At 37.4% G+C, this 11,295-nt stretch overlaps 1 protein-coding gene across 1 annotated transcript; it reads right to left on the bottom strand.

The window, feature by feature from the left end:
• Nucleotides 1-3,956: 3,956 nt before the first annotated feature.
• On the bottom strand, nt 3,957-10,988 carry LOC140140353 (uncharacterized). Its single transcript, XM_072162113.1, has 3 exons — nt 10,631-10,988; nt 6,243-9,974; nt 3,957-4,552 (listed from the first exon to the last, which is right to left on the bottom strand). Exons 1-3 carry the CDS (start codon nt 10,986-10,988, stop codon nt 3,957-3,959), a joined length of 4,686 nt encoding a protein of 1,561 aa, XP_072018214.1.
• Nucleotides 10,989-11,295: the final 307 nt, after the last annotated feature.

Here is an 11,295-nt window from a genome sequence, read left to right as displayed (position 1 = left end):
GACTAACGTCACGGCTGTGTAATAATATTTGATAATAATAAAATGATAATAATAATAATAACAATAATAACACTAACACTAATAATAATAATAATAATATACATTTCTCAGTAACCATGTAGGCCTACATCACAGTTGAAAATGGGAATGTGCTTTAAATTTTGCCAAAATCCGATGAAAATTTTGGTGAGTGTTGACAAGTTATTGATTTAATTGTAAAATTAAAAGTAAAATCACACTTATTTCCCAAAATTTTGAAATCAAAATCCGCATTGGGGCCGATTTACAACTCCTGCACATGGTACACGCTACAGGAACCCGTCGGCTACGAACTTGTTTGTTTGTTGTTATTGCAGCGGCAATGTTTTAGCCCCGCCCATAACTTTAAGTTTCGCTGATGACTGTAAACAAGTTCAGTATACACGGTCCCCGAGTATACATGTACGTACATTATACATGTACGGAAATGGGGCGCATACATCGGTACGTATCGCGGCAAAGATCAGAGCAAAATGGTGAATACGATTCAGGAAAAAAACTACGCATGACAGTCGGAAGCGAAAAGATGAAAGGAGGGTATCAGGCGGGGTATCAGGCTATTTCTGGATGGGGAGACCCCGTCTGGACATGCATGCCGTGCGCGTAGAAAACTGAGTGAAATGCAACGTTCTACATGTGAATTTAATAATAATGCATAACATTTTCAAAACAAACAGAAAATTACATATTTAAAACTAAAATTTCTGGTGCAAGCAATTTAGCACACGTTTTCTTAATCTTTTATCACAGTTACATAATTATAGTTATCAACACTTTATAGAATTGTTTTGGATTATAAAGGTTTTAGTTTTATGTTTGTTGGGAATCTGTAATTTGTCAAGAGTAATGTAATTATGTAGGCCTATTATACAAAGTTTGTCATCGTTGCCTGTGAAGGATTATGTTGAAGCACTAATTGTTTACAATCAGGAGCAAAAGAACAAAGAGAATAAGAAGACTGATTGATACCAATTTGTACATTATACACATACACCAAACCCATTTCTGAGAAGTGCACCTGATAATTTCAAAAACACCCTTGTTTGTGACATGAATAGGAGCGCAGCATTTGATACACAGCTAAATAGAATTTTATATTTCATTCACTCACTAGTGGGGGAGGTTTTTTTGTTAAAAAACTTCCACGTCCCCTCCTGAGTATCAAATGGTGCGCCCATAACTACGGGAGTGGTGTACCAAAAACACAGGTGTACATCATTTCCCCAGACAATACTATCCGTAGGTTACTAGACCTTATATTTGCACAAACGCACCGCGCACATAGCAATGCTCTAAAAAATTAACTCTCGCAGATGGTCTGTGAACATAGTCATCGAAAAATTTCGAAAAGTTGGTCAACATTTTTTATTGACCTTGAAAAGAAACTGGATGTCTTGAAGGTTTCACTGAGGAATTAATCATATCAATCAATTATAACTGTAATTAATCAAATGAAAAAGTGTACTTACAAAATATTTTTGCAGATCAAGCTGGGTTTTAAGTCTTGGTACTGACATGACTGATGTGCTATATGAATTTGGTCCTCGAAAGTCTGATTTGTAAAACATTCCTCGAATCTTTGGTTATTCTTTTGTGACAGATTTTCTTGAATGATCTTGAAATCCCAATTTGAAGACTTACTTCGTATATTCCGTAAACGTGGAAAGGCTAACATAGGGACATATATTGACCGAATTCTCATCAAGTTTGTCGCCTAGTAGGCCTATAAATTATAGGACCTATATTCATGATAAGGCCTTGGTCTGGTTCATATGAAGTTCTATAGGCTTAGCCCTGGTCCCATGGACGTGTGTTGGTCTGGAAAACCTTTAAGGAAACCTGCAAAAAAAAAGGTAAATGTAATATAAAATTTTAACCAATATCAGGGATTTGGACACAAATATAATTTGTTTAATGAGAACAAATCTAAGATTACAGTGGTATCTCTGAAGACACAGGCTATTTTATGAAGAGATTCATTTTAGTTTTAGAAATTGACAATGTAATTGTATCTATGATTTTTATTAATCAAAACAACGAAGTATAATGGTCATTGCAGCCTCTATATTGTTTAAGGTTTTAATCAGGGGTGCAGTTGGACTATTCATTGAATATTAAAAGAAAGAGTATTTTGCAAGTTTTAACTCCCGGAATTGGTCTTGGTATTAAATGGGTTATTAAGTCATATCAGTCAACATAATCAAAATGTACTTACAACATACATGTAAATTGGCCATTGTTTTCTTGGTACTGCATGCGTCGAAACAGAATATCATCCTCAAATCTCATTCCAGTATGTTATTGTCAATGTTTGTAGCATGTTTGGTCGATCGTCTTGAAATGACAACTCGATGAAATGACAACTCGATGACCTGCCCCGTTGTAAAATTCCATAGTCTTGGTGTGGCCTTCTTCTGTCCGATGAGGTAGAAGATCGTATATAGCATCGTGCGATACCAAAGCTGTCGACTGTGCCATGTCCCCTGGGAGCTGAGCCGATATGTCTGTGGTTGTTATACGTGAGATGTGGCCTATACGCCTTCTGCCGCTTCAAGGCTAAAAATCTTGCCCGGTGATGGGGTCTCGTTGTGGCGCGGGGGTGGTGAATGGAAGGGAGGGGGGGGTAGTGGAGTAATGTCCACTACCCTGTTCCTGTTCTTGACATTTCAGAGCTACTATTATCTTTGAGAGGGATAGAAATAAAATATCCGTTTATTTTATTGATAATTCAGGCTGACATGTTTGCCTACATTTTCATATGAAGTAGGATTTGTTATAGGCGCACTAATACGCGCAAATATAACTTTCACTAAACTATATTGCATTACATATTGCACTAAGCATGTTAAGTATTATAGGTTTAATTTCACATATTGTATACTAAATATTGCACTAAACGTGCTAAATGTTACAGATTGCACTTAATATGCAGGTTCAATTTATTGCATTAAATATTGCACTATAAACTTGCTAAATATACAGGTTGTACTAAATATTAAAGATTTACTTTCAAATATTGGAAACTAAACATTGCACGAAACGTCCTATATAAAATGCTACAGATTGCACATAATAATTTATACAGGTTCAATTCCGAGGTTCAATTTCAGACATTGCATTAAATATTGCACTACATATTTATAAATTGCACTAAATAATTACTATAGGTTAATTTTCAGACATTGCACTAAATTATACAGATGTGATGCTGCAGATGTGGGTACTTCTTCGTATACGGGTATCGATTCCCAGATTACTGATACCTAATTGCGATGAAAGTCGGATTATGATATGAATAATACGTATTAAGTACCTGTGCATAATATATTGCAGGACATGGTTTTACATAGATATGATCAAGAAGAGTGCCGCCAGCCGTGGTAGGATCTGTGATAACTTGATGGTATTGGCTTAAGGACTGGAACTCATTTGCTCTACCTCCCATTAAATTGTGATTGAAGTCGCCAACAAAGACTGTATAATCTGTATCAAGTAAATCAGTTTGTGCAGTGATGTTATTCATTTCTGTACAAAATGTCGCTGTACTAGTTCCAACGGGTTTGTATATGACGGTAATTAGCATGTTTGTGTTTCCATGTGTCCTAATTGCAAGTGCATCACATACATCGCTTGGAATGGGCACTACTGTGTAGTTGACACCATTTTGAATGTAAATTGCCACACCTCTGCCTCGAGTAGAATGTATTGCTTCTAAAGAGTAGCCTTCTATTGCAAGAGAGTCTAGGCTACTATTGTCTGTCAACCATGTTTCTGATAAACAAATAACATGTGCTTTCCTAATTTCTGTATTGCTCTTCATGTCTTCGATGTGTCGACATAAGCTCTGTATATTATGATGAGCAATTATGAAATACTTATTCTGATCGATGGGTAGCATAGGATTGGCATTGGATAGATCACAAGTAGGCATCTCTGCAACATATCGTGCTACATCTGGATTGCAATAGATCCGGGAAAAAATCACAGTTGGTTAAATGCATTCCCTCTAAAGTTGTCACTCGACTAAGTGCAACGTATGCCATTGATTCTTTGAAACATTTCATAGAAATCACAGCTTGTTCAGTTGTCAGTCCCTGGACTTTGTGAACAGTAACAGCCCAAGCAAGTTTCAATGGCATCTGTTCTCTTGTGGTACTGAAGTTTCTTCCTTTCAATTGAAATGTTTCCTTGCGTGGCATTATAGCGACACACGATACATACTCAGGTGGTATAACTTGTGATGATCGAGCCTTCCTTCCAATTTTGTCACTGTCAAACCTGACATAGACAGCCTGTGGCATGTTCTTGGAGTTACCGAATTCAATTCCTTTAATGGTACCAGATACTCCATTACAAAGACCATCGGGAACATCAATGTTAGCTATTAGCATAGTTCTAGCACCTACTGCTAACTTCAGATAAGGTACAAGTGATGTGTCGTCTTTTCGACGTGATGTGTCATGTGGTGTTTCGTGGACTTTGATCACTCTGCCACCCTTTTGGTCAACGTCTTCTGCTTTGATAGTAAATGTTTCCGTGTTTAGTGCAGTGAAGCTAACTTTGTTTCATTGTGACTGTCAACATCCACGTTGAGGTAAAACAAGTGTAACGCGTCAGAAGGTGCTTGACGAATGTGCTCATGAACTATGCGGGAACGTAAGAGTTCCTTGTCTGCTTCTTCTAGTGGTTCGTTTTTTTCCGCACGCGAAGTCGGTTCAACATTTGGGCAAATATTGCATCATCCCGCTGTCGCATTATTTCAGTTAGTTCAACTTTCTCAAACAGTGAATTCCACAAGTCTTTCAAGGGTTCTTCGTGTGGGAAACACAAAGGTGTGGGTGGACTTATCGGTGGTAATTGAAAGAAATCTCCTACTGCCAGGATAGAGACATTGCCAAAGTAGGAAGTGTATGATGTTCCTTTGATTTGTTGTAATCGTCCGTGAATGTACGATAGCTGAGTAGCACTAACCATAGATATTTCATCTATAATTACAAGCTGTACGTGTTGATACTTTGTGCGGAGCGTGCTCAGACTTTGTTCTCCAAGAGGTTTGTAATCTTTGGCCATTCTAATACCTGTTTTTAAGGCTGTACAGATGGTTTGACCAGAAATGTTGTATGCAGCTGTTCCAAGATGTGACATTAATAGCACAGTTACATCATCAGCGGACTCGGTCATTGTTGCAAATTTCTTTTGAGCATAGTAACTGATGCATCTGATCACATGCGATTTTCCAGTTCCTGCACCTCCAGTGAGGAAGATATGAAATGGGTCTATTCTGTGATTTCTGACTTTTTCATCGCACCATTTAGCAACATGATTAAATAACTGTCGTTGTTTATCATTAAGCTGACGCATCATAGTCTCTGCCTGTTCTTCAGTTATATCTGGATTACGGTAGGCCTGCTAAGAATACGCGATTTTAGAGGCCAAAAAACGCACCCCGATTTTCCAAAAAACGCAAAAATCCGCGATTTCCCGCCAAAACGCAAAATCTAAAAAAAAAAAAAAAAAAAAAAATTTTTTTTTTTTTTTTTTTTTGATTTTAATTTTTTTTTTTCACGGATTTGGAGAGTCCTGGGCCTAACATCAAGTGCTACCATCATAAAAACAAATTTGAAAAAAAATTAAAAAAAAAAAAAATTTAAGAAAATTAAAAAATAAGAAAAATAAAAAATTGCGTTTTTTAACAAATATTTTGCGGATTTAGAGAGTCCCTTGACCTAGAGTGAGGTACTGCAATCATTTGTGATTAATTTTAATAAAATTGGAAAAAAGATACAAAAAAATTACAAGTTTGTATCCAAATGGGACCGATTTGTAACTTGTGTTCACTGCATAGTCTATTGAAGATATAAAAATGCATTGGTTTTCTACACAAGTCTATATCTTAGATAGATTTTGAAGTGAACACAAGTTACAAATTGGTCCCATTTGGATACAAACTTGTAATTTTTTTGTATCTTTTTTCGAATTTTTTTTTTTTTTTTAATTTTTTTTTAAATGATGGTAGCACTGGATGTTAGGTCCAGGACTCTTCAAATCCATGAAAAAAAAATTGAAAAACGTAAAAAAAAAAAAAAAAAAAAAAAAATTTTTTTTTTTAGATTTTTCAAAATGTCAAAAACGCAATTTGAGCCAAAATACGCAAATTGCGGCGCAAATAACGCAATTGCGTATTCTTAGCAGCCCTAGATTACGGGTTTCAATAGCACACCTTGGTAAACCTGCATCACGTTGGCCAGGTCTATTTCCTGGTTGAAGTTCAGGAACTTCAATTTCAGCTAAGTCATCATCTGAGTCTTCGATTCTGACATCTTTTAATCTATCATCAATACGTTGCTGCTCAGATTGTGGAGCAATTCCTGCCCAAGCATCTTCCATATTTTCTACTTCTTGAAGTACTTCCCACGCTTCATCTAGTTCATCTGTTTTCGGTTCGAATTCTGACATGTTTTGTTCAACCACGTCTTTAACTCGTAGTCTGTCATTGTTGATAGTTGTGTATCCAGTCATATGATAACTTTCGTAGGTAGGAAAACTATCTGGCTTGATATTTGGACTCTTATGAGGAAGGTACAAACGTAGCATATTCATATGATACCTCTCACTGTCTTTCTTTTTTGATACCCTTGGGTAACGAATGACAGCTGGCTTTCCTTTACGTTCTTTCATCTTGATGCCATGGGTGTTCAACTGTATTAGTTTATCACGACGATCAGACGCTTCGTCATCATCGGTTTCATCATCTACGTTATCATCTGGGTCTCTATTGATATTGTCCGATTTGGCCGACACTTGATAGTGAGTTGAGTAAAACGTGGCCATGCACATGTTGTTGTACTTTGGCGTACTTGGTCTATCAAGATATTTTTCAATTTGAGTAGTCTGCCATACTTGCTCAGAATTACCTGCATTTGCTTGTAGTTGTGTCAGAGGCAGAGATATCCGTTGTCCGTCTAACGCAGTTTGCAGAAACATTACTTTTCGTGTGCTATTTCGCAAAGGCATACTACAGATAAGGTAGACTGCTCCCATGACACTAACTTCTCTGTTTTGGAGGTAGATACTTCCAAGCTTTCGTAATTGCTGTATGGCATCATTGTTTCCTTGTGCTGCTTCTTTCTGAGCATTTCTGAGCAAGTCACCCATTTCTCTTTCTGATTTAGTAATGTAGGAAACAATATACATAACGCATGCATATGGATCGAGTACATATTGAATATCCATGTTGCCATTCCAGCAGCGAATCAGGTCTGGATTGTAATTGTTGATCCATTGGTCTTCAAGACGCCTTTTTAGGTACATGGTTTGCCGCTTTGAAAGCGTCTCTAGTGCCTGTTCAAATTCGTCTTGTCCAATTCCAGCTAAACAAAGAACGTCATAAAAATCTGCAAAGTCATGATCAGGATTCTGCAAAAGTTCCCAAATATTGTTCAGCATATTTTTTGCTTTCGTTTCACGATCTAGGGTGTTCTGATGTTCTTCATCATTTTCATCTCTTTCTGCTGTTGGAGTACAAATGAATGTTCTGTCTGATGGCGGTTTTGGAAAATTAAACCGGCATGTTTTCCCGGTTTTTCTGCACGATCTTGTGTGAGTTTTACTGTGAACTTGCACACTCGTAACAATTTCATGTAATTCAGGATCAGTTTCTGGTGGAATTTCGCATGATATGTATCTATCAACGAATTCGAGGACCTCATTATCTGGATCTTCACCCATTTGGGGGGCATTTTCAACCCATGCAACCATGTGAATATGCGGCCAGCCACGTTGCTGGAATTCTGTCCTGTAGAAGTAGTCTTTGACTTTGCCAATAGGATTAGCTGGTGACATAATCACGTCATTGATAAATGTGTGTAATCTTTCCTGAAACAGTTTGGCAGCTGCAACTGGATTGGACATGATGATATCGCAATGTTCATCCCATGACATATTCTTATGTTCCTCTGGTGTCATTGGTGGTTTTCCTAACATCTTAAGGATAGAATTATGTATTTCGATCCATCGTCTATCAGCAGCACTAAATGTCACAAAGAAAGTAGGAATTCCTAGTTGACGAATCATTGCAAAGATATCTTTCTTAGATTTTTCCCAGTATGCAGGGGTTCCTCTAAGTTGAGCCAGGAATCGGTAACCTTCGTCTCTTTTAATAAGTTGCTTCACCTGTTCGTGGTCTCGTAACATAGATGCTGTGATGTTTTTTCCATCTGAAGTTTTTGTGCAACCTATTCTGGTAGCAATAGATACATTTGAATGAATTTGATGTACTTCTGTGCAGTAGAGAGCAAAAAATATATATTCCGGGTTCCTGGCAAATCTATTATCAGCTGAAAAGAGCCTGGCATTGAAATATCTAGAGGGCGACAGCTTTTGTTCTCGGCTCTCGTTATACGTATTAGAACCATCTGGAAATTCTACTGGGAAGCACTTCGGTTCCATTTCTAAAATGTGTTCTGGTTTATTGCCTTGTCCTGGAGCCACTGACAAAATAGTGCTATCACTCTTGTCTGCTGCGTACTGTGCAAAATCTACAGCATGTAAGAATGAATACAGCGGTGCTGACGTGTTTGTAACATCATGTTCATTTTCATTGACTTCATTACTTGGAATGTTATCTCGATCAACAACATTGTCATCTCTGGTCTGATCTTCATTATCAGAATGATCGTCTTCATTGCCATCATGGGAGTGTCGCAAACTTATATCATCTCTACACTCATCAGTGACATTATCTACATTCATACTATTGTCATCAGCATGATTGACCGATTCATCATTGAGATCGTTGTCAAAGTCATGAACATAAGCAACATCATCATTATCTTGGATATGATTCACATTCATGACATTGGGGGAGGTATCACTGTCACCTTGTGTACATTCATCTCCTGAATCTGGTATGTCATCTTCGTTATCATCGGAGTGGTCACTGTGAATTAACTGATCATCTAACATGTTGTCAAAAGCTTCAAAGTTAATGTCAATATCTTCGTATTCAGGGTTGTTTTCTTTCAACCAAACAAGTGCTGATCGTATTTTACTTGGATTGACATCTTGGCACATGTGATGTCCTTTATATTCCAGTTTTCTTTTCAGTTTTACTCTGATCAGACTATGGTCCGTTGGCAGTCTTGGTAAACTTTGGGCAACTGAGTTAACATCAGCTTTTACACACACTATCTGGCCATGAACTCCTTTTTGAGCACCCTTAATTAGCGATATCATCTTCATGAAGGGTATTGCTGGAGCAATTAGGTGCCTTTCTAGCATATTCAAATGCGAAAGTTCAGGAGGCTGTTCTTGTATGTTCAACCCGTTAACTGTTGCTATTGTTGGCATACGTTTAGCTTTCATACTTGCATGACAGGTATTACATACCCATGTTTTGCTGTCATCCCTATCTTCCACTACATTTATATCTTCAATGGACATGTCAGGAGGCAGACTTTTGAGTAGAATCCGTTGATTGTAGTTTTCTTTTTTGAGTATTTTAACCTGGTGTCTGAAGTTGATTCTTTGACATATTTGACATACAAATATCAACTGCATACCTTCTTTGCAAAATGATTTGAATCGTGAAACGACCGTGTCAATATCAGAAGTCTTTCTTGATCTACGTAATTGGTTTTCCTGGATTTTGGATACTTTCTTTTGCGGGTCGCTATAAGCATCTTTAGATCTTTCGCGGGCTTGAGTACGTTTACGTCGTCCTTTCTCTGGATTTTGATATCCTTCGTGTGCTTGTTGTTTCTTTCTTTCAGCTATTTCTGGTTTCTGATATGCTTCAGACGCTTGTTGTTTCTTTTTTGCAGCTATATCTGGATTCTGATATGCTTCATGTGAATGTACACGTGCTTGTTGTTTCTTTCTTTCAGCTATTTCTGGTTTCTGATATGCTTCACACGCTTGTTGTTTCTTTCTTTCAGCTATATCTGGATTCTGATATGCTTCACATGCTTGTTGTTTCTTTTTATCACGTTTTTCTATCGAAGCATAGTCTTCTCTTGCACGTTTACGCTTTCTGTCAAGAAGGTCACTTTTCTTTTCTTCGGAAAGCCCTTGATACCATGTTTGCCATCTCGAAAGTCTGGGACATGGCTCACTTATTTCATTTACAGAGCTTGTGTTTTCTGTTTCCTTTTCTTGGACTTGTGTATGATCTGATGAGTCATTTGTCGGTGTTGGATAGAATGAACACCCTGGGTCACCTTTTGTATGTGTATCCTCATTAGTAACAATGGGTATAATGTAAAACATTCTTTCAGCCAAGTGCAATGTCTTAGTCAAACAACTCAAATATGTATGCAAATGTTGAAGGTCTTCAAAAAACAATGCAATTGCAGTGCCGTCTGCAGCAGGAAAGCCACACTCATCTCATGAATGGGAATCAAAAATATAAAACGGTCAGTCTCTGGATTCTTGTAAATGCCCATCATGTAACAATCAACATTGAAAATGACCTTGTTTGTAATATTAAAAGATGTTTCTAATTCAACAGTAAGTGGGTCGTGCTCAATGTTGCGATCGTCAACGAGCCTTCCGTACCTTACAGTTTCGTACCGAACTGTGTAAGTGCAATTACCAAGGGCAAAATTAGTTGGCAATTGATCATTCGTCAAAATTCCGTCATTAGCAAGCTCAAAACATGTTTCTAGTTTGCTAGCGGTAGTCTTATATAAGGCATCCCCATGTATCAACATTTCGTCTATATGAGATGAATTCAATGTGCTCTCAACATGCTCGATACTACAGAGCATCGCTAAACTGTTACACGGGCACTGTTTCGCTCTTGATAGTGGGGAAAAACGCTCATCACCTTGGTGGAAGTTTCCAAAGACCTTATTTGTTAAACCTGTTTCATGCCTTTCTAAAGTTGTACCAAGCTTTTTCTTTGCCTGCTGTTCCGACTTCGCACGGGACTTTCTCGATTTGCGTGGCATATTTGTTAGTTAGGCCTATTCAATTTATTCAAATACAATCGTTTTGTCAATTGTCAGTATAATTCAATTTTAATCCTCTACAAATGAATTACTCTATTTCTCGTAGTGAAATAAGCTAGTATACAGCGTTATTATATATTTAATGGTATTTTCTAGGTAACCAAAATTCGTATATAGTAGGCCTAGGCCTATCGGGCAGTATGGTGAATATAATATTAAGCACTGATAAATTATGATGATATTGAGTATAGTGTTCTTTATTCAAGTTCAAATGTTCGTTCGTGATCTTTTTTTTGTTCGATGGATT

Source organism: Amphiura filiformis, chromosome 19 (genome assembly GCF_039555335.1).
Source record: "Amphiura filiformis chromosome 19, Afil_fr2py, whole genome shotgun sequence".
In the NCBI taxonomy this organism is placed as follows: domain Eukaryota; kingdom Metazoa; phylum Echinodermata; class Ophiuroidea; order Amphilepidida; family Amphiuridae; genus Amphiura; species Amphiura filiformis.
Note: the sequence above shows the minus strand (reverse complement) of the source record. Positions and strands in the feature narration are given on the sequence as shown.

What these genes read in the sequence shown, in the direction of transcription:
- LOC140140353 (XM_072162113.1), bottom strand. Translation starts at nt 10,988, where the DNA reads ATGCCACGCAAATCGAGAAAGTCCCGTGCGAAGTCGGAACAGCAGGCA. An exon ending in GCCAACTAATTTTGCCCTTG is followed by an intron (nt 9,975 to 10,630) that starts GTAATTGCACTT and finishes ATCCAGATATAG; the next exon opens with CTGAAAGAAAGAAACAACAA. An exon ending in AAGGTGTGCTATTGAAACCC is followed by an intron (nt 4,553 to 6,242) that starts GTAATCTAGGGC and finishes CTATCAAAGCAG; the next exon opens with AAGACGTTGACCAAAAGGGT.